The sequence below is a fragment of the Piliocolobus tephrosceles genome, chromosome 1, assembly GCF_002776525.5.
Source record: "Piliocolobus tephrosceles isolate RC106 chromosome 1, ASM277652v3, whole genome shotgun sequence".
Taxonomy (NCBI): domain Eukaryota; kingdom Metazoa; phylum Chordata; class Mammalia; order Primates; family Cercopithecidae; genus Piliocolobus; species Piliocolobus tephrosceles.
Genome location: NC_045434.1, coordinates 97,953,788 through 97,976,853, shown reverse-complemented (window position 1 = coordinate 97,976,853; position 23,066 = coordinate 97,953,788). Strand labels below are relative to the sequence as shown.

Below are 23,066 nucleotides of genomic sequence, written 5' to 3'. Positions count from 1 at the left end.
TGGAAAAAAGAAAGAAGTAACTATAAACCAAATATTGGATAGGATGTTGGGAGTATTCCACGAACTACTGTGCAGCAAAAAGATGCAACAAACTAGATGTACAGGCAACTTGGATGAATCTCAAAAACTCAGTGTTAAGGAGGAAGCACGAAAAAGAAGTCCATTTACATTAAAAGCATACAGATGGCCGGGCGTGGTGGCTCATGACTGTGATCCCAGCACTTTGGGAGGGCGAGACAGGTAGATCACCTGAGGTCAGGAGTTCGAGACCAGCCTGGCCAACATGGCAAAACCCCATCTCTACTAAAAATACAAAAATTAGATGGGCATGGTGGCACACATCTGTAATCTCAGCTACTGGTGAGGCTGAGGCAGGAGAATTACTTGAACCCAGGAGGCGGAGGTTGCAGTGAGTCGAGATCACGCCACTGCACTCCAGCCTGGGCGACAGAGCAAGACTCCGTCTCAAAAAAAAAAAAAAAAAAAAAGCATACAGACACACACACCAACACCAACAAAGATCACTACACTAACACTAACTTTGCACAAGGATACATGTGGGTTTTAAGGAAATCAAACACACTCAACTGGATGCCTCAAATGTGGGGCTGGAGTGAAAGTGGGAACTGGAGGAAAAGAGAAAACAGAACAAAGAACCATGAAAAACCCTATAATGCCAGTATGTTAGAAGCTGAAAAGAGCCATTAATCCAATTATCTGCACTTCAAGTCCAAAAACCAAAGTAAAAGACCCTGGCCTAAGAGCAGGACCAGCCTGAAGTGACAGGACAAAGAAAGAAAGTGAGGCCTGCTATGCAGAAACCCAGGAACCCAGGAACTTGAGTCATTTCAGATGGGACTCTGGGTATGTAGGTGTGGATCTGTGTATGTCTATCATTTCTTTCTTTATTCTCTTGCTTCCCCTACATTTCTCAGTAAATTCCCTTTGAAAAGATCCTTTTATCTCAGGTAAACAAAGGAAAAAGTTTGCTCCTGGTTACAAGCAAGGTAATGGGGAAAGGAAAGAGTCCTCTATGTGCCAAAAATGGTGGTGGCAGCGCAGGAGACTGGATGACCCTGGTCAGGGCAGAAGGTAAAGGGGTAGGGGCATCACTGGTTTCCTTCCCATGAGGGCCATTTCCAAGACAATTAGAGATAGGTTGGAATGCCACAGAAATGGCGTTGGTGATCTTTGTGCTACTACAGGGGATGCCAGCCTCATATAAGAACAGGGTAAGGGCTACCTCTTGCCCTTGAAGCCTGGAGATGGTGTGGGAGATGGGGCGGAGGGCAGGTGCGTGGTCCAGTCCAAGGCACTCTGCCCCTCCCTCAGGGAACTCCCGACAGACCAAGATGGAACCCGGCAGAGTAGGCACCAAGTAAGATTCTTCAGGGTTGACTAAATTCACGTAATAATATGAATAGGGAAAGAGAGAAGCGAGGATGGCATTTAAGAATTTACCAAAATATAGGCACTAAAACCTCATTTTTTGAAGGCAACAAAAGCACCATCTGGTGAGTCCCCTCAAGATCTACTGGTAGGCAGGCTAGTCTAGCCTGAGTCGGTGCTGTTGCAGGTAAAGCTCACATCCCTTTATTGGGTCCCTACCCCACTGTGGCAGGCAAAATTCAAAGATACCCTCCACTTCTACCAGACTCCCATCCCCTCATCAGACAACAATCTTGGTACATTTCACAGATGTAATTAATGTGCCAAGTTAGTGGCCTTAAAAGAAGACTGTCCTGTTGGGCCTGATCTAATCACATGAGCTCTTTAAAAATCAGAGTTGGGCTGGGTGTGGTGGCTCACACCTGTAATCACAGCACTTTGGGAGGCTGAGGCGGGTGGATCATGAGGTCAGGAGTTCAAGACCAGCCTGGCCAGCACAGTGAAAGCCCATCTCTACTAAAAATACCAAAATATATATATATATATTCAGAGTTATCTCCAGCTGGTGGCAGAAGTTAGAGACCTATTTCTGCTGGGAAAAAAAGTGCACTGCCATCTTGTAAACTGCCTATGGGGCTATGTGACAAGGAACCGAATTCTCCCCGTAATAATGAGCTTGAAAGAGAAAGCATAGGCTCAGATGAGAGTCCTCTTGATTTCAGCCTGTGAGCCCTGAGCACAGCCTCCACCCAGCCTACACCTGACCCATGGAACTGGGAGATAATAAATGTGTGCTGTTTCACAGCTGCTAAGTTTATGGTAATCTGTTAGCGCAGCAATGGAAAACAAACACACCCCCCACTCATGTCATCATTGCTCTATATTTCCAGCAGTTATAGAAGTTCCTTGGTCTTCCTCTCCCCATTCACCCAACAAGCACCTCCCCTCCTCTTCTCCCCCAGGGACCCACCTGGCCCTCCTCTTGCGCACCCTTCGCTCATGCTCAGCCTCCTCATAGTAGTACTCATTGTGACTGTTGTCCCGCCTCCGAGCTGCCGCTGCGATCACAGCCCGAGACTGGCCAGTGGAGTTGTTAGTGCTGTTTTCTGCACAAGAACAGGATAGAGGAGATGGTCACATCAGAGTGTGGCCTCTCTTCCCACTCCGGGAGCTCTGGAGACAGCAACCTGACATGTCCAGAAGAAGCTGTTCCCACCACCCAGCGATACCTCCTAATCCCAACCCTCCTGGCCACCTCTGGGAGAGGCCACAGGAAAGCAAAAAGGAAGGCACTGGAAGCGCAGGAGTCCTGCAGGTGTTCCTCCCCAGTGCAGGGGGTTCTGCAGCCCCAAGAGCTGAAGGGCTTAGACCAGGGCTGATGAGAGATACTGAGGAGCCAGATCAGGGGACACGCCATAGCATAAAGGGACAGCAAGTAGGATGAGCAGCTCAGCCACCTGGAGTCAAGGGAAGTGACTGAACAGAAGCGGCTGGAACATAGGCTAAGGAAAGGAAAAAGCAAGGGACGAAGGGTAAGAGAGAGGCGGGAACTTGGAGTCCTGCTTGGGAAGAGACAGGGAAGGGCAGAGGAGCAGGGCTGCTCACCCTCTCCGAGGGAATACACCTTGAAGCCAGACACTTTCTTGGCCAGGACGGACTTGGGCAGGTTGAGGAGGGCGGGGTTGTAGACAGGGAAGTCATGGTAATACTTCTCCAGGATCCACACTGCCACGCGCTGGATGCTGTGGGGGAGATGGCAGGAGGGAGCGGAGAAGGGACAGACAAGGGGCACAGGGGAAGGGACACATTAGGGTAGGTTGGCAGGGCAGGAGAGGACACAGGACAGGGACAAGCTGCTTCCAAGAAGCCCGACTCTGGGCCTGAGGTCTACTTACCAGGCTCCCAAGCCTTCCCCAGGGCTGGGCCTGCCAGTCCCTCCCTGCCATGCCAAAGCCCAGCAGAGAAAGGGCGTTGGGCCTGGGTCCCCAGTCAAAGATCACCCCATCCCCATCCAGCATTCCCCCAAGATTCTCTACAGGACCAAGGATGTGCCACTGATACTCTGTGTGGCCTCGAGGGGTAGCTTGTTTACTGGGAGCTGAAGAACTCTCCTCCTTATCTCTTTCTCTGGGGATCCCTCCTCTGGCCAGGTCACTTCACAGGCCACTGAGTGCTCACAAGAAGCTGTGCCTCCCAGAAAGGACTAGAAAGGGGATCCAAAAAGCCCCTGTTTGTGCACCCCCGCAATATTTCTTCCCTTTGGTTCATCCCCCTCTAATATTCCCTACTTCTAAATGCCTGCTCATTCCCAATTCATAACTCCCAACTGATCTTGCCCCACAACCGTGTACATGAACTTGCCCATCAAGCAGCAAACATTGGTGAAAACCTACTTGGTGCAAAGTACTCAACTCCGTCCCACATAGCCCTCCAAGCCCATCACCTCCAGCTCACCATCATACCCTCCCACCCTAGCAGTCACTCCACATCCTCCCATGCCCTTTCCCTCCCAACCCTCCTCCAGCCCTGGGCTAGTACCTGAGATGGCCAACGTTGTAGAAGCGGCTGGCGCCGTCGGTGGAGCGCACGACCTTGAGAGTGAACTGAGGCTGGAGCTGGCGCAGCTCCAGCAGGACCACGGCCAGGTAGTGCACGAAAAGAAGGGCGTCCACCAGCGACACGGCGAACTGCACCACGCCCTGGTAGCTGCGCTCCCGAGCATCGAGGATGCGCACACCATAGAAGAGCCAGTAGGAGACCACGAGCAGGAAAACCAGCACCATGAGTAGGGCGCGCAGCACAAAGATGCGGGGCAGTGAGGCCTTGGGCCGGCGGAAGAACAGAGCCCAGCTGCCCAGCAGCAGGATAAGCAGCTTGAAGGCCACAGAGATGAAGAGGCCCTCGCAGGCCGTCCCGCAAGGCTCCAGCTCCTCCCGCCACAGCAGTGGGGGCAGCAGCAGGAAGGCCAGCGGCGTGAGGAAAGACAGCAGTGCCAGGGTGGCCCCTGCTGCCACACCCAGGTGACGGGAGCAGTCCAGAGGGACACTGTCCTCCATGTCCTTGGCGATGCGCGTGAGGTCATCGTGGGAGATGCTGTGCTCTGAGGTGCCCGTTACTACTGTCGTCGTTTCCCCCCAGTTGTCATCCTACAGGCAGAAGGGGGCCAGCCACACAATAAGGAGGAAAGGATAAGAAGAGGAAGAGGAGATGAACAGGAGAAAGGGCGAGGGGAGAGGAGACAGAGAGGAACACATGGGAAAGGAGAAGGCAGAAAGAAGAGAGGGTAATCAACAAATACGCAACCATCAAAGTATTTACTGAGCTCCACTGTGTGTCCAAGTCTGGCCTCTGCAGATGGCCAAGTCCAAGACCCGAGCCCTCGGGGAGCTGGACACTGGTCAGTGAGAGAGGAAAAACCACACATGCTGCAATGACCCTCAGAGCAGACAGCACAGGACAAATGCTAAAGGAACTGCTCAGGCAGTGACTGGGATCCGAGGGCAAACTCGCCAAGCAAAGCAGGCAGGTGGGACCTGAGCTGATCCTTGGGGGAGGGGAGCTCCCAGGAAGATGTTCCCAATCCCAGATGCACACATTAGAACACTTATGGAGGTCAGAAAATAATACTAATTACTGGGGAATATGATCTGCTTGTGAACCTTTTCAAAAAAAAAAAAAAAAAAAACTCCCCAGATGATTGTAGTGGCATCCAAGATTGAGAATCGTGAACTAAATGATCTCTAAGGGCTGACTGGCTACTCAAAATGTGATCTGTGGACCAGCAGGGTGGACATCACCTGGGAGCTGGTTAGAAAGGCGGAACCTCAGGCCCACCGCACGTTTACTGAACCAGAATCTGCATTTTAACAAGATCCACATGAATCACTCAAACATTAATTCTGGAAGTCCTGCTGAACGCGGTGGCTCATGCATGTAATCCCAGCACTTTGGGAGGCCAAGGTGGGCGGATGACCTGAGGTCGGGAGTTTGAGACCAGGCTGACCAACATGGAGAAACCCTGTCTCTACTAAAAATTAAAGAAAAAAAAAAATTAGCCAGGCGTGGTGGCGTGTGCCTGTGGCTACTCAGGAGGCTGATGCAGGAGAATCGCTTGAACCCAGGAGGCGGAGGTTGCAGTGAGCCAAGATTGCACCATTGCACTCCAGCCTGGGCAACAAGAGCAAAACTCCATCTCAAAAAAAAAAAAAAAAAAAAATTATGGAAGTCCTATCTAAGTTCTTTCCAGCATGCCATGATTTCAGCAGAAGCTAGAGGAGGAGCCTGCAGGGCAGGAATGGCATTAACTGAGGCACCCAAGGGCTATGAGAGCAGAGGATCCATGTGCAGAAGCACAGCAAGGTGCAACCAGGAAGGTGAGGCAGAGAACAGCCAGGCGGGGCTTGTGCAGGCCATGCTGCAGTGCTGGGCTAGGCAATAAGCACCTATTCTCCAGGCATGGAGAGCCACTGAAGGTTTCCAACTAAGGGAGTAACCTGACCAAAGCAGCACAGAGAAGAAGAGAAGACCCCAGGGGTAAAGGGGTGAAGGTGTGAAGGACACTGTGCAGACTCAAGGCCACCCTGGGTCTCTGGGTCTCTGGTCTGCAAGGCCACCTCTGCTGGGCCATCTAAATGTCTACAGCACAGAGGCTGCCTATCCCTAGAGGCAAGAAGGTGGCCAGGATGAGGTCCCCAGGTGCCCCTCTAAGTGTGGTCTGCTCAAGCTGTTTCTCTGCAGTGGCTGGAGATCATCCCACAGAGGAGTCCCAAGACCACCAGCCGCCTTCAGCACCCACAGCCTTCACTCCTGGGACAGCCTGGGGATATGGAATCACATCCTGACACTTAGAAGGTTCAGATTACAGGATGAAGGCAGCCCGACAGCACCAGTGATTAGGGAGGCTGAGGAACCTCCTCTCCACAGGATAGGGAATGAATCTGATGTGAAGATAGAAAGCAGATGCACTGACTGCTTTCAGCTCAAGGCCCTGGGTCTGTTCCCTGCCCTCTGACCCCCAGACATACTGCCCACCCCTTCCAAGGACCAAGGGCTTGGGACCTCCTCCCCAACAGCAGGAGAACTGGTCATGCCTCAGGGTCACTTCAAGAACTCAGGAGACCAGGCCCCAGGGAGAAGGGATTGGGAGAGAGGGAAAAAGGACATTTCCTTTAGGTATTGACCTGCTCCCAAGGCCCGGGAATTCCCAATGTCAGTCACAGGATTTCTTCTGAGGAAAAAGGAGCTGGGAATCTCCAGCCCCCAGAGATGCTCCCAAGAGGGATGAGACCTGGGCAACCTCAGTGTCACCTCGAATCCTGCCTCTGCCCTATTCCAGGACTGTGTTCTGTCCGCTGTCCTCCCTACCAGGTGAGCACAGTGGGCAACAGAGGTTAGAATAGAAAACCTGCTCACCCCAGTCGTGGAGAACTCTCTCCGAGGGTCTCTGCTCCATCCCTCAGCCTCACTTCTTCTCCCTCAGGCTTTCTTCATCTACTCTTCCCACACTCCTTTCCCAAGACCTAGGTGATGCCATTCTACAGGCTGACACCAGAGGGCACAGAGTGCCCACACCTGGAGGCTCCAGGAAAACTCAGCTTTGCTCACACACACCCCAGGCCCAGCCACCAGCACCGCCCTCCTGCTCCAGACTCCCAGCGGGCCTGACTGGCTGGCAGCAGCTCCAGAGGAGCTGGGCAATTCCCATCACACAGCCCAGGTCACCCCCCCCACCCCTCTGGAGATAAAGAAGGAGAGGCTGCTGCTTCCAGAGGGATCTCTATACTGAAATTTCTGAAGGTCCTACCTTAAGACACTGAGCCAACCTAAGTATAACACAAGACACACTCCCCAGTCTGGCAGCTGTCTGAGACCAGGTTTCCAAGCCCTCCCCCACTCTGTGGAGCCTCCAGCCCCTCAGGAGCAGTCTGAAAATGCCCAGTCTGGACCGCCACATCCCCGGTGCTCACCCGCTCATCCCCTCGTGTGGACTCATTGTCCAGCAGGGGCTCCCCGGGAGCCTGGATTGTCACCGACTTGTCCCCTCGGCTCCCATCTCGACTCTTAGAGCGGTGTCGGTCCCGGCGGTCCCTGCGGCAGGAAGCCAGAAGAGGCACAGAAAGTCCAGCAGTGGACCAGGGTCTTCTCGGCAGCCACTCTACCCCACCACCCCTGCACGTGCCCACCTCTTAACAGCCCCCAACCCTCCCTCTGCCACACATGTCACCCCACATGCCTGCCCACCTGTGCTTGCGGGAGCTGCGGGAGTGGCCCGACTTGTAGGAATAGCCCGAGTACTGGGACTCGGTGTCCATGGCGTCTGAACGCCGCGCCTTATAGCGCTCCAGGGCCGCAGGCTGGGGCCTCTTGGGGGGCCCCACAGCCACCTCCTTCAGCACCGGCTTCTTCAGGCCAAGAGGCACCTTCAGGAAGTCAACTGTCACCCTGAGGGACTCTATTTTGCTGGACGGGTGGGCTTGTCTCAGAGAAAATCCAGCGACGCTCCTGGTGAGAGGAAGAAGCTGGTTAGAGGCGGCTTGAGCTCTCTGTGGGGTCAGAGCAGAGGAAGACCATCCGCACACAACAGCCACAGAAGGCTCAAATGAGCCCAGCCATGGCCTGAGAATATCTCCACCCAGGTTCCTGCTGTCCACTGGGCCCAGTTCCTCCTACCCTACTCTAGAAAGAGCCCTGCCAGGCTGTGCCAAGGACTCAGGCCTGGGGGAAGATGGCTAGCAAAGGCTCCCAGGGCAGGAAGGCTCACCCAGAATGACCCAACCACAAGCCCTCTGAAAGGGAGGAGCAGGGCATTGCTTCCCTATTCTCAGCCAGGAAAACTGAGGCGTGAAGAGGGCAGGTTCTGGCCAAGCCAACAGGCTGAATCAATGGACACCTCAGAGAGCAGAAAGGAGCTGGCTTCTGTCCAGAGGCTACCCCAGGCATCTCCTCCACATGCTACACCTCCTCCCCTCACTCATACTTTCTGAGTGTGCCCACAGCAGGCTGCTTCCCTTGGTACCATCTCCCCAGCATCTACTTCAAACACACCCAGGTTTACTGGTAAGATCAGGTTGGCAGCTTCCTTGAGGCTGCCACGCGTATGCACACACCCAGGTGAGGGTGAGGGGTGGAAACTATGGAAAATATGGTGGGGGTGGGAGGAGAAAACAAGTTTCTACTTGCCTAAAGTTCTGAAATAGGCAAGGTACAAGTTTATCTGCCTACTTATAGGCTTATCTTTCAACCATACTTCACCTTCTGATTCTGCAGAGGAGGATGACCTCTCCTCTCTCTAATCCCTACCCTGCTCATTCTTCAGAGCCCAGCCCCACTCCCTCATAGGAGCCCCCACCTACTCTAGCACCCAATGTTATCTTCCCTGCTGACCCTGACTCCCCTAACAGTCATCATCATCCACTGAGCACTTACTTCCTATCTTCAGTCATTGACGCATCAAATCTTGTTTGAGCACCTTCTATGAACATGTATTCTGCTAGGTGTAAAGTGGTATAACAAACCCTGAGTTTATAGTCTAGCAGGGAAGAGGGCACACCAAACAAGCAGATAAGTATAAATGACCGATTGCAGGTCGTTTATACTTATGGATGGAAGGGGGAACAGGAAACTATGAGAGACACCACATGGGGTAAGGGCTACTTTAAACTTAGCGGTTCTAGAAAGTCTGAAAAAATTGACACCTCAGCAGAGGCCTGAAGAAGAAACAGGAATTAACCAAGCAAAGAGTGCAGGAAAATGCCCATGGAGCAGAGGAATCACATGTGTGAAGGCCAAAGGCAGGAAAGAGTTTGTTGTATTTAAAGAACCAACAAAGGCCAGTGGGGCCAGAGTTGAGGAAGAGAGTGGGCGGTAGAAGGTGGCACTGCAGAGACAGCCAGGCACCAGATGAAGAGCATGAGCTTTATTTTATTCTAAGGCCACAGGAAAACTTCGAAGGATTTTAGCTATGCAGATATGGATTGAAAAGAGGGAAAAGTAGAAACGGGGAGATCAGTAAGGAGGTGACTGCAGTAGCACAGGCTTGCTAAGGGTAGAGCCACAGAAGAGTGAGTAACAGTCAAATCAACAGGACCTAATGAGCGGGATGGGAGTGTCAAGAATCGCCAGCCTGAGCAAGGGAGCAGATGGCAGCACCATCAGTAGGGTAGGGAAGACTGAGGAGGAAGCAGCCTTGTGAAGGAAGACAGTTCAGCTTCTAGCCTGCTAAGTTAGTGGCCATGAGACAGTAGGCAGCCAGGTATCAGAGGAGCCAGACTCGGAGGACAGTCCGAGCTGGAGGTACTGAGGGTGTGAAAAGCTATGGGGATAGATGGAATCACCTAGGGAGAGGACTACATAAGGACATAAAGAACCCCGACATGTACACATGTCCAGAGGAAAAGGAGCAAAGGGGATGAGAAGGCCAGACAAGGAGGGGAGCCAGAAGAGTGGGGTCTCAAGGCAGCCAGAAATTTAAGAGTGTTTTGAGGTGGCAATTAAGTCAACCAGGTCAAATGCTGCTGAGAGGCTGATTATGTTAAAAACAAAAATGGGGCCAGGCGGGGTGGCTCACACCTTAATCCTAGTGCTTTAGGAGGCCGAGGTGGCTGGATCACGAGGTCAGGATCAGCCTGGCCAAGATGGTGAAACCTCACCTCTACTAAAACTATAAAAATTAGCTAGGCATGGTGGCAGGCGCCTGTAATCCCAGCTACTCAGGAGGCTGAGGCAGATAATTGCTTGAACCTGGGAGGCGGGAGTTGCAGTGAGTCGAGATCACGCCACTACACGCCAGCCGGGGCGACAGAACAAGACTCTGTCTCAAAAAAAAAAAAAAAACTAAAATGGATTTGCTGTGTATAGTTACCTTTACTCCAACTACTCTAAACCATCAGTAATTTGAGAATAAACAATATGATTGATACATATTTATATCAATCTCCCCTCCCATGGGCGCAGAGCAAGGAACTAATACCAACCTAGTAAATGAACATAGTCATGCCTCGCTTAACCACAGGGATACTTTCTAAGAATGTGTCATTAGGCAGCTGCATCCTGCGGACATCATAGAACGTACCTACACAAACCTTGTGTTTTTGTAGTATAGCCTACTACACACATAGGCCTTAAGGCTATTGCTCCCAGGCTACAAACCTGTGCAGCATGTTACTGTACTGAACACTGTAGCCAACTGTAACACAATGGTATGTACTTGTGTATCTAAACATAGAAAAAGTACAGTAATAATACAATAGTATAATTTTATGGGACCACCATCATATATGTAGTCCGTCGTTGGCCAAAACATCCATGACTGTACACCTCGTTGGCTCTCATTATCTCCCTGTAATGACTGTAGGGAGATGAAAGCAATGTGAAATCTATTCATTCATCCTCTTAACAGAGCTCTATGGAGGCAATCCTCCATAGGATTAGTTATATTTGTCAGTAGCCCCATGTCAAAGCATGTGTGTGATAAGGACACACTTACAGGACAGAGGCCTTAACCCAACCATACGACTTTCCAAAAACCTTTGCAGCAAAAACGATCCTTATTTATCCACTTACCTGAAAAATATATGTTGGGCTCATCTACCCACTCTCCTGAGGACCTTTTCTACTGGCCTATTCCTCCATATAGTTTAGACATCTCACCTGCATTTCTCTTGTGGTTCCAGCCTATTCTTTCTGGTCTTCCTCATAAAAACTGAATTTTGCCAGGAGGCTCAAAGATAATAAGTGGGTCACAGAGTGACATGGGGGTAGAAAAGGGGGTGGAGAAGTAAACAACTGCCATGGACTAGAGTCTAGACACACACACTAGATCCCAGGCTGTCCATCTCCTTATCCTCCTGTATACCAACCATCTGCCAAAGCCAACAGCCAGAAGAGCCAGGGATGTGCACTCAAAGATCTAAGTTTAAAACCTAACTCTTCCACTGACTAGCTGTGTGACCATGTGCAAGTTACTTAACATCTCTGTGCCTGTAGCCTGGTAAGCTCATTAGTAAAAGAGGGAAGATAATGATGCCTTTTTCATGGGGTAGCCGTAAGGATGACGAGGGTGAAAGAAGTGCTTTTATAAATGGCTCCACTAGTAATTAGTTAAGCAATTAACAAGTTTTAGCTCTAGGACCACTCATACTCCAATCCCCAGACACTTCCTCTGAGACTAGAGAAAGAGGTGGTATAAATAAATCCTGCTGTTAGTACAACTAAGTAAAGAAGTCACACACACACACCAACCAGAACCACCACTTCAAACACACCCAGGAGGTAAACTGATGCCATTGCATTTCCCCTCCAGATAAATTTCAAACCAGACAAGGGTGCCAGTCCTCTCCCATCCTTTTGTTCTGAGCTGCCCAGCCTAGTGCCCCCTATCTTCCTCCCCTGCTACTTACTACAGACTCAACATGAATCCTGCTCCCCTGGCCTGCCAACCCAAGTTAGGGAGCCCAAAAAGCACCAAAACACACTTCTCTCCTCCCTACCAAACACAGGCACCAAAAATGAACCCGACTTCTGAGACCCTTGCCTGCTGTGTCTTCAAGTACCCCAGGGAACTAATCCAAGCACTGCTGCTGGGGGGCCTGGGAGGAGGGAGGGGAGGGGAGTAAAGAGAAGGGCAGAAGTTCCCCTTATTTAATCAGTCTCAGGAATCAGGGGTTTGGAGGGTCTCCCGGGTGGGCAGCGTTCCCAGGGAAGAGATGGGGGGAGGGGATCACTGGATGAGATCAACAAGTGGAAACGTCAAAAGGGATGACGAGACCGGGAGGGAAGTCCGGACTCGGTGCAGGACAGGGAGCTGCCCTAGTCTGGGGAAGGGGGAGGCTGTAGAAAAGGAATGTGCCCCACTGCCTTTCACCTTGCCCCCCACTTCCCAAGACACAAACACACACACTCAGTCCCCTGTTCAAACCAATCATGGATTATCTGGGGTTAAAAAGAGGCCAGGGAAGAGAGAGGGAGAGAAGAGAGAGCCTGTTACAAAAAGGAGACCCTTCTCCCCTCCAAAGGCCTTTCAGAAATAAAATTAATGGAATGTGTCTCAGTATCATCCCAAGGGGACTGGGGGGAGCTCGGCGGGGGGGAATGTGGGGGCTTTTGTCCCGGCTGCCCAGCTTCTCCCACATTGATCACCATGGCAACAAAAGCCCCCTGTTGCCTAGGTGATGGCAGCCGGGTCCTGGAACCCATACCCAGCATCCAAAGGGAGGGAGGTTATAGAGGTGGGGGCGATAGGGACAGAGGAGGAGAGAATGGGGTTTCTCCTCTGGCGGCCCCAGCTTTTGTCTGAGCTCTGGGATCAGGTTTCTTCAGGAAACAATTGGAGGCCCCTGGAAAAAATACACTCAGAACCTGGCAACAGGCAGAGGGAGCAGGGCCCTAGAGTAGTGTGTATGTGGGTGTGTGGGGGTGTGGGGGTGTGTGTGTGTATAAGGGAGGTGGATGTTGGCCAAAACACAGACTAGGGCGGACCAACCCTTTCCCATTTCCCACTCAAAGGAGGCAGCTTAAGTGGGCAAGGCGTTGAACACAAACGCCAGCACCCCCATGCGTGGCGCGTGCTGAGGACCGATGACCAGACGCAGGCGGCTGCAGGCGCCACCTCCTGCCACTGCTCTAGCCCAGGCCCACCCCGCCGCAGTCCAGTCCCAGCTACTTTAGGCCTGGGGTGGGGTAATGAGACAGAGCATAGATGAAGGTGGGGCTGGGAGAAAGAGCTGTGGAAACCAGGGTGACTCCCACGAAGAAAAGGGGGGCGGGGACAGAGCACAAACATGCACCTAAAAAGGGCACCTATTGTTCCTCATCTCCACCAAGGACAGGGCTGGAAGCACCTAGCCAGCCGAGCTGCAGAGGGGGCCTGGGTTTGATTTTTAAAAGACTTCCAGCCAGATGGGAAGATGATGGGAAAGAGGACAAGAAGCCTCAAGTTCTCCTCAGACAGGAACAGAGATCTCTGATAGGACCATTTTCCTCTCCACAGTCAGGGACTAGAGAAGGGTGGTTCTGCCTGAACACAGGGAAATGGGCATGATTACTGCCTCAGACCCTGCCTGAAGAGTCGTCTGTGGGCCCCTGCCCACTAAAGGTCTCCGATTCCTATACAGGGGCCTGGGTCTTCCTGCATATTCCCTGCACCCCTTTCCCACTGCAGCCCATGGGCAGGGGTATACATGTGGGCACCCCCTAGCTGCCTGGCTCCCTAATCATCACCAACCTTAGTGCCAAGGTCCAAGGATATCAATATAAGTTCCACTCAAAGTGCTGGATGCCCACCTTCAGCCGTGGAGATGGCAGGAACTAAGCTGAGGGTCCAGTTTCCCAACTCACCATCCCAGGAGCTAGCTCTCTGTGCAGTCAGGGCACCTCACCAAGGCCTAAGGCCAGTGCAAGGCACAGCAGAGACTCGAGACACGGCTGTCCCACTTCACAGCCTTGCTTGGTTTTCCTCCTTGTCACACTCCTCCCCTGAGTTTCACAGATGTGCTTAACCCAGGCAGAGCTGTCAGGCCCTGGTAGGGGGCTGAAGTTGATGGGTGTGGGTTGAAAATGCAGATACCCAACATGGCTTCCACAGAGGAGAGGAAGGCACCCGAACCTCTGACTATGCCCACATCACTCCCTGACACCCCTTTCCTTTTCCCTTTCCCCTTCAGGAGGACACGGCTGGCTGAATCACCCTCTTCTCAACAGTTTCCAACACCAAGCTGAAAGGGGCCTCTCTCTGGGACCCAGAGAAAGAAGGTGACTAGCCCATGGCCACTACTTCTACAGCAGCCCATTTCCGGCCTCCTCTGATTGTTGGAAAATTGTACTAACACTGACTTTGAGGGGTGCTCTCTTGGAGCGAGACCAGGTTTCTCCATGAGACTGCTCTGGACGCTGCTTCCTTGCAGAGTAGACACAACTGCAAGAGGGCCACGACAGGAGAGGATTTGCTGACTCCATCCTGCCCCCTCTTCTCACCAGGCACAAAGAAACAGAGACTAGACAGGCCTCAGCTAAGACAGCCAGAACCAAAGAGCCTCTATCCCCAAAAGGGGTGGTTCCTGCACTCATCCTTCTACCACTTCTAAGAACCGTGATGTTCCTTCATCCCCATCCAGCCTTGGGCCGTGGGCAAGCCAACCATCCGGAGATGCTGGGCTTTGCTATCACCAAAAGGACTAAGGCACAGAGTAGCCAAGGAACAGCTCCAGTCCTGGACCACAAATGGGGTGGAGATTTTGTCCCGACCCGCATTCCTAAACCCTGAAAAAGGCTGTCCTTGGATGACAGTGCTGCCCAGGAGGCCAGAGAGAACAGCTGGATCTTGGTGGGCTGAGGGGTGGGAAGGGCAGAGCAGGGAGCCCAGGAACTGGCACCAGGTGCCCCACCCCCGCCCTGGTAACCAGGCATTCTCCCAGGACAGCCCCAGACATGAGCTCACCATCCTCATAGCCCCAGGGTGGGGGCAGGATCCTTCTCCTCACTGGGCTGAGTGGCAGAGGAGGGGTGGGATCCTGGCCGTGCTTGGGTCATCCAGGCATCTAGGCTTCCAGAGCAGCATCTCACCAGCAGACCGCAGTGCAGGGTGCACCGCAGGGGAAGGGCCCACAGACTAGGCTCCTGGCCAGGATACCTGAGCTTGCATTCTAATTCAAAAGCAGTTGGGGAAGCCAGAGCCAAGCCCCTCTCCACCTACTTCCTTAATTTCCCTCAGTCTAAGGCCGGGGGTGAGGCTGGGGACCTCTAAATCCACAGACACACCGAAACACCCACCCCCCACACACATACACCCACACTCTGTTGCCCCTCTGAAACCTGGAATCACTCCTGCCTGCCCCACCCAGCTCCACCCACCCTCGCTAGGCAGGTTCTGTAAAGACCTGCTGTGCTGTCTCTCCAGCACCCCCACCCCCATCCCAGCTCCCAGAGGTACCTGCCCCCCAACACAGCACACGAAAGCACACATGTGTGTACATACATGTCCCATAGCACCCCATGCCCTAGCCTTCCCCAGACCCATTCCCAGTCTTGCAGAGAACACTGGGGGTGGAAAGGCTGCAGAAGAAAAGGTGAGTAATCTCCCTGGCATCTGTCCCAGGTAGGGGCCGGTGAGAAAACGGGACACTAAGCTGGTGGGAAGGTAACCAGGGCTTCTGGATCCTCCATTTAATTTTTACCAATGGGCAGGCACCACAGTTTCCACCACAGGGACTTGGGCTGCTTCCTCCCTTGACCTAGGCAGAGAACTGGCCCCTACCTGCCCACCAGGTGAGCTGTGGAAGAACCAAGAAGGAAAACACGCAGCTTGAGGTGTCTTCAGGGAGAGGGTGGACAATGAGAGGTGGGTGAGCTGTGCTGACCCATAAGCCAGCTTCCTGTGCTCTCCAAAAACAAATGCCCCCTCTTTATAGCCTGCTGCTCCAGGTAGGCCGCAACTGTCCCTGGCCCCAAAAGACCTTCAAAGCCTACTCACCTGGCCCCTGCCCTGGGGTGCAAAGACGTGAAAAGCGGCTAGTTGGGAAGGGGAAGTTAGCCAACCTTGGGCTTGCTGTGGATGGGGGGAGTTGAGCTGTGAGGATGGCGTGCAGGGGAAGAACACATAGGGACACCGTCAGGAAAGGCTGAATTGTAAGAAGGTGGTAGAGTGGGCTTCCGAGTGTGAGATGCAGTGTGACTGGGGGTGAGGGTGGCAGAGCTGGGTATCCCCATCCTGAGAACCTCCTGTTGCCTCAGCCCAGATCTGAGCCAGCCTTGGATCTGGCAACTTGGCTAGTTCTTATCTAGAAAACCAGAGACAGGTGAAAGGCCCAAGTGCCAGCCAGCCTCCACCATCTTGACCACCCCCTACCTAAGATTCTCACTCTTTGCTGAAAATCCTCATCTCCCCCATCCCTTATATCTACCATCTCCATTCCTGAAGTAAAGCAGGTGACAAAATGCATGTTTTGTTCACAGTCTGTTGTTTCTTAAGTGACTGCATTCACACCTCGAGCTCAGCACCTGTTCCTGTCTAAACCCTACTTACCCTAAAAATCCAGACCCCCTGGGCCAGGCGCAGTGGCTCATCCCAGCACTTTGGGAGGCCGAGGCAGGTAGATCACCTGAGGTCAGGAGTTCGAGACCACAACATGGTGAAACCCCACCTCTACTAAAAATACAAAATTAGCTGGGCATGGTGGCACATGCCTGTAATCCCAGCTACTTGGGAGGCTGAGGCAGGAGAATCACTTGAACCAGGGAGGCAGAGGTTGTAGTGAGCCGAGATCATGCCATTGCACTACAGCCTAGGCAACGAGCCAAACTCTGTCTCAAAAAAATAAATAACTAAATACAGAACCCCCTCCCCAGACCCACAAACAAACACACCCTCTGTCTCTGACCAGGCTGAGGGAGCCAAGAACACTCTGGTGAAAACAGGGGTCTGAAGGACATTATTAGGGGCTGTGAAAAAACCCTATAGACAATAAGGACCAGGCTCCTCCCAATCACAAACAAGACCCCATGGGCCACGGTGGCCAGAACCTACAGTCACTCCCTTCCCCCAACCACTCTGCAAAATCATGGCCCAGCAAGAAGTTTCTGCAGAAATGCCAGGCCCACCCCAGGTTTATGACACCAAGGTGCTCCTCCTGGAGATGAGATCGTTCTCTGACTCCCACCCTCAAGGGTAGGCTTCTCTACTCCTCAGGCTGACAGTGGACTCATGTTTGCTTTTCAGAAAATGGGGTATTACTCAAGTGCAAGATTAAAGGCAATAATGAGCAATCAGACCTAACTGGAATGACAGTCAGGGAAGGTGAAGAGACTTTGGGAAAAAGGAAGAGCACTGACGTCAGACCTGGCACAGTCTTTTACCAGCTATGTAATCTCACGTGAGTCGCTCCTCTTTTCCAAACCTCAGTTTCCTTATCTATAAAATGGGAATAATAGTGCCTACTTCAGAAGGTTAAGAGTTTTCAGCAAAATAATGTATACAGAATATTACAGATTCTGGCACACAATAGATGCTTTAAAAAATGTTAGTTCCCACCTTTTCTCCTTTAGTGGGTCCACAGCCAACCCCTTCCACTTCCTGCTCCCATAACCTCATTGTAAGGAGAAACACCCCAGAATAAGATGGAACCACCTTTAGGTGCAGGGTTGGCCCTGTTCTAAATTAGACCATATCCAGGTACTGCCTGAGAGAGCAACAAAAATGCCTCTTGCTCCTCTCTGCTTCTTTCTTCAGCGGGCCTTGCATCCCCCACCTTTCTTCCTCTCCCTCCTCCTTCCTCACTTACAGTAAGGCAGACCTGGGTTCCAATCACCTCCCACTCTCCTCTAGGCTCTATGCCCAGCTGTGTGTGGAGTGGCAGGGGAAGGGGATCCCAAGCCTCCCACCCTACCCAGCCCCCAGCTTCTTCCCACTCTCCCCTCTCCCTGCCCCACCCTGATTACTAGGATATCCTCAGCTCTGCTGATTCCAAGCCTGCTTCTCCCAAACCAGTTCCCAGCTGCTATGTCTGTAATTATCAACCTTGCCAGGGGCATCTGACAAAGCACAGCAAAACTTCATTTCCAAAGGGCCCCACCATAAAGGGCCTCTGCCTCCTATTCTGTACCAAGCAGGGTAGAGACAAGGAATGCAAAAATTCTCCCTGGCCTACCACAGTTCTAGCCAGATCACAACAGAGAAGGTGAGAGAGGGCTGCCCAAGCCACAACACCAAGAGACAGGATCAAGAAGGGGAGGGCCGCCGTAGGGTACGGTGTGAGTGGGACTTACTCCCAGGCTTTCCTTCACCTCTGCTGACAAAATCTCATCATGCACAGGGTTACCCATCTTTGGAAGGTAAAAGGGGAAATTTCAGGTCAATTCAGAGAGAGGGGAAGTTGATGCCAAGTGAACAGGGAGATGGCTCCCCACGAGGATGAGGGTTGATGCATACAGGAGTGAGCTGCCCAGGAAAGAGGAGGAAAGAGCAAGTTTTAAAAGTCCCATCCCTAGCCCAGAGCCTAAGAAGAGGCCATAATACCCTAGCCTCTCTTCTCCCTTAATACCTCCAACTCTACCAACTCCATAGGACAAGCAGGAAAGGGATGATAACTTTGTTTTATAGACAGAGAAACTGAGGCCAAATCCCTACTTCATACTTCAAGGTGCAGGACTACCAAACACCCTGTGTGCCTTCTTGCTCACACTGAGCCTCCACCAGCAGTGCCCTCCTCAGACCCCTTCTGTTGGCCTAACTCATTCTTTAACCAGCTAAAGTCTATCACACAAGGGAATAATATCCAGCTATAAAAGGGAATGGAGTACTAATACATGCTACATGCTACCATGTGAATTAACTTGGAAAACATTATGCTAAGCGAAGGAAGCCAGATTCAAAAGGTCATGCATTCTATCATTCCATGTGTATGAAATATCCAGAATAGGTACATCCATAGAGACAGGATGCAAATTGGTGGCTGCCAGGGGCTGGGGTAAGGGGAAATGGGGACAACTGCATAATGGGTATGGGTTTTCTTTCAGGATGGTGCAAATGTTTGGGGACTAGACAGAGGTGGTTGTTGCACAGCACTGTGAATGCACTAAATGCCACTGTTCACTTTAAAGTGGTTTATTTCCTATTACGTGAATTTCACCTTAATTTTTTTTTAAATCCAGCTAAGGGGGCATCTCCTCCAGGAACCTTCCCTGGCACCTCACCCCAGGGCCAAGCACTCTTCCTCTATGTTCCAGTGGCCTCCTGAACACACATCCACACAGCACTCACTGGGCTGCAGTGAATCAACATGTTTTCGCATGTCTCCCCTGGGAAACGTCTTATTAGCCCTTCCATCCCCTGTGCTTCACACAGCGCCTGGCAGATAGGAGAGAATGCCTAATGTGGCCCGACAGAGGAAGATCAGAACCAAAGCCTATTTCTCCTGTCCCGACCCCGACCTCTCTCCCTTACCCATGATTATCCCTCAGAATCCAAACCATCCAGCTAACATTTACTATGTGCCAGGAACTGTGCAACGTGCTTTCTCTATTATTTCAGTTAATCCTCATAACCCTAAGAAGTAGGGCCTATTATTAATTCCAATTTACAAGTGAGGCTTCAAAAAGTTACCAGTTTTGTCTGATGTCGCAGAATTAGAAAGTGGCAAAGCCAGAATTTAAAAGCAAACCAGGGAAGAAAGCCACTTGGCAGGGGACCAGGGATTCCTTGTGGAAGGGCTCAGTCTAGGCTTGGAGGATGTGCCTTAAGACACCTAAGAGGCTGGGGAATGGGGTTTATTACTTGCCGAGATCACACCACTGTTAAGTACTAGTTCCAACCAACTCTGACTCCTTTCTCTGGCCTCACAGTGTGAGGAACACTTGAGGGAAGGAGAAGACTGGAGTCTCTAAAACTCAGAGGGGATCAGATCTCTTCCTTTTCCCTGCCAAAGCTTCTGTTAGCCAAGTTCCCTCCCCATTACTGGAAGGACCTGGAAACCAGATGAGCAGATAAAAGACTGTCCTGCTCTAGGGCCAGGGAAGGGGGGATATTTCCTCAGACCTAAAAGGATCAGGAGAAGAGGCAAACAAACCAGAGAGGCCTGCCCCGGAAGAATTAGAGGAAGTAGAAGTCAGGAGCAAGACAATGGGTGAGGAGGGGTCAACGTGGCCACCGACTCCCAATCTGGAAGTACTTTCAGATATAGCATTTCCTATTATCTGACCACAATTCCTCCTCTTTGGAAGATCCCCCACCAGTATAATATATCATGCATGTGATGAGTGTATACAGAGCAAACAAGGTACGCCAGAGGGCCAGGGCACACCATCTTAGATGCAAGTGCCTTGCTAGCCCTGGGAGCCCTAACTGTCAGACAGGTGTTGGGTTTGGGGGAATGATCCATTAAAAAAAAAAAGGCTTCTCCTACTCTGCCCCGTTCCTCATTCAAACATTTTGCAACCCCTACTACTCTTATCTCCAGGCCTTAGGGAGGGTAGGGAGCCCTGAGGACTAAAGAGGGAAAATTCCAATTGCACACGCCCATTAGAGACTCTAACATTCCAATCGCAATTGCCCAGAGACCCTAATGGGCATGTGCAATCTCACCTCAGCTCTTAAAACTGGGTGCCTCAACCCAGCCACTGGCAGCCAAAAGAAAACTGCTAAGAGTGTACAATGGAGGAAGGCTAGTATCCTTAAGAAGGAGGTGAGCAACCCCTTCCCTATACCCCAAAAGAAAAAGGATGAGAGAGGACAGGGAGAGAAGGGAGCTGTGGCTTCTTGGTGGAAACAGAAATTCACTTCCTGGATAGTCACCGACTTCCCACCACACTATCATGATGATGAGTATGGCAGTATAGCCTGCAATGGGTACCTGGCCCTTTCCCCACACACAGTCACTCAGTCCTGGCCCCACACCCACAGCTCCATCTCAATCATGATTCACACCAGGGAAAAGGGAAACTATGTGATAAACCACACAGACTCACTTGCAAAAACTCCTGAAGAAACACCCTATGCCACCTTCTCAACCCCATGGGCAGGGAACCCAAGTTGTTCCCTACCAGGTCTCATCCCTCCAGACATGCTTCCTCCTCTTGTTTCCATCCCGCACCAAAATCCCAAGACTCCTCAGGAACTTTAGTATCTTAGAGTCAGGGCAGAGTTAGAAGGCTCTGAAGCAGCAAACTCTGAGACGGCTTTCCAAGAGAACTGTGGCCTGAGGCTTTTAACTAAGGCTGGGAATATAAGAATGTAGCCTCTCCAAGCGCTGGAACCCAGCCTATGATGATGGGGGAGGAAGTTCCTCTTATTCTTCTCCCTGACCCCGCCAATCTTCCAAATTCCTCTAGGACTACAACCAGACCCCTTGTTCCCTATTCCCCACAACACACGCCCTCTTCCAGAAAAACCCATCCCCCCAAAACAGGCACTTCATAAGACAACCCATTCCCTCCCACCCATAGGTCTCAGATACTTAAGGTACTACCCCTAAATCCAGGCGAGGCCATCCACGAAGTCTCAAAATCCTGCAGACAGCCTTCCTTTCGGGACTTTTGCCAGGAAAATCTGCCTGCAGAGACAAGAGGTACCCCTTACACACACTCAGAAACATACATACCAGCTAAGGCAGGCACACACACTGACACCCATCAACACAGGTTACACACAAGAGAACACAGATTCACACCCCTTCCCAGTACACAGGTGCACACGCACCTATCCACATACACTCCATTCTGCTTTTACACACCCACCTTCCTTGGTACCTACACACCTCTTTCCCATGAATCCCTCTCCCAGTACACACACATAGACATACACGCCTTCCCCTAAGTATACATATAAACACATATCCAAACACAGCAGATGCGTGGTCAGCCACTCCTTGGGTGCACACACAGTCAAGCACAGAAAAACACCTACATATCCAAACCAGGGGCCCACCTGCAGGAACATGCAGCACATCAAGGCATGCACACACACCAAAACAAAGAATCATGCACACGGATCCTCCACCAACCCTTCAAAACTCACTAACGCAGAGCCCACAGTCCCCTAAATGGGTAAATATGAGTGGGGAGAAGGATGCCAGCGTCTGTTCCCTCGGCCCGTATACACAGTCTACCGCTTCCAGCCCCATCCTCTGGCTGTACACACACCCTATCTACTTTGCCCAGCCCGCCCCACAGACTCCACTCTAAACCCTTAATGCATACCTGCCTCCGTCCCTCCCCACGCTCCTGAGGGGTGTGTGCACCCCAAAACACCCTTGGCTTCCAATACCTCCAGACTCCGATCCTTCCACGCCTCTCCCCCCACCTCCAACACAAGCTCCCAGTCTCCGGCTTCAACCGGCTCCCCTGGGATCATTAAGGCCCCTGCCCGGGCCCAGGAAAGTCCCCGGCTCTCCAGGCCTGGGCTCCGCCCCCTCCCCCACGAGCCCCTTCTCCTCCCCAAAGTTGGGGGGGGTACTCCGCTGAGCCGTGGGGAAGCGCACCGGAAGGGGGTTGCCCGGAGCCCAGCCCCCCTTCCCCCATAAGCCACCCCGCTCGCTCTGGGGTCAGGCACCCCCTGGCCCCTTGCATGATTTTCCTCCTTTTCCGTTTCCTTTTTTCTCTTTCTTTCTTTTTCTTTTTCTTTTTTTTTTTTTTTCAAACTTTGCCCGCGCCCCCGCGGCCCGGCACTCACCCGCCGCTGCGAACTGCCGGGTGGGCTCAGCGGGCGCCCCGCTCGGCCCGTCGCCTTTGTATCCGCAGCGCTTCGGGTCGCTCCGAACTCGGCGCTCCCGGACAGGCAGCGCGGGCGATGGGGGTGTTGAGGCGGGGGGTTCTTGAGTCTGGTCACCCCCTGCTCCGTCCCAGACCGCTGCCTCTTCCCCCTCAAGGCCCCGGGGGCTGGGGGCCAGGGGGGAATAGGGGGCGCTCAGGCTCCCATGGCGGGACCAAGGATCAAGGAATCAAGGATCAGGAATCAGATCGGGAGCCGGCGGCGGAGGGGGGAGGGGGCGGAGGGGGAGGGGATGAGGGTGGGGGGTGCAGGGGGCGGGGGAGCGCGAGCTCCCGGGTGCCGCCTCCCGGCTGTTCCCGCAGCCGCCGCCCCTCCTACCGCCGCATCCATTGTCTGCGGCCCCGCTCTTCCCGGAGTCGCCGCTCCCCCAGCCCTGCGCCTTCAGATGCCCGGCGGCCCTCAGCGATCCTGGGAATCCGCGGTG

General features: G+C 52.4%; 1 protein-coding gene across 2 annotated transcripts in view; it reads right to left on the bottom strand.

Annotated features, from left to right (window-relative positions):
• The window catches only part of VANGL2 (VANGL planar cell polarity protein 2), a 28,144-nt gene extending 5,295 nt beyond the window's left edge, over positions 1-22,849 (bottom strand). Inside the window, exons 1-6 of one of the 2 annotated variants that reach the window (XM_023214404.2) lie at positions 22,544-22,849; positions 7,630-7,890; positions 7,356-7,476; positions 3,928-4,535; positions 2,995-3,131; positions 2,360-2,495 (exon numbers count right to left, since the gene is read on the bottom strand). In XM_023214404.2, coding sequence (XP_023070172.1) covers positions 2,360-2,495; positions 2,995-3,131; positions 3,928-4,535; positions 7,356-7,476; positions 7,630-7,700 — 1,073 coding nt within the window. In that variant the 5' untranslated portion in view covers positions 7,701-7,890; positions 22,544-22,849. Of the gene's footprint in view, positions 1-2,359; positions 2,496-2,990; positions 3,132-3,927; positions 4,536-7,355; positions 7,477-7,629; positions 7,891-22,543 lie in introns of those variants that run through there. The other variant, XM_023214405.1, reaches the window with a different exon arrangement.
• Positions 22,850-23,066: the final 217 nt, after the last annotated feature.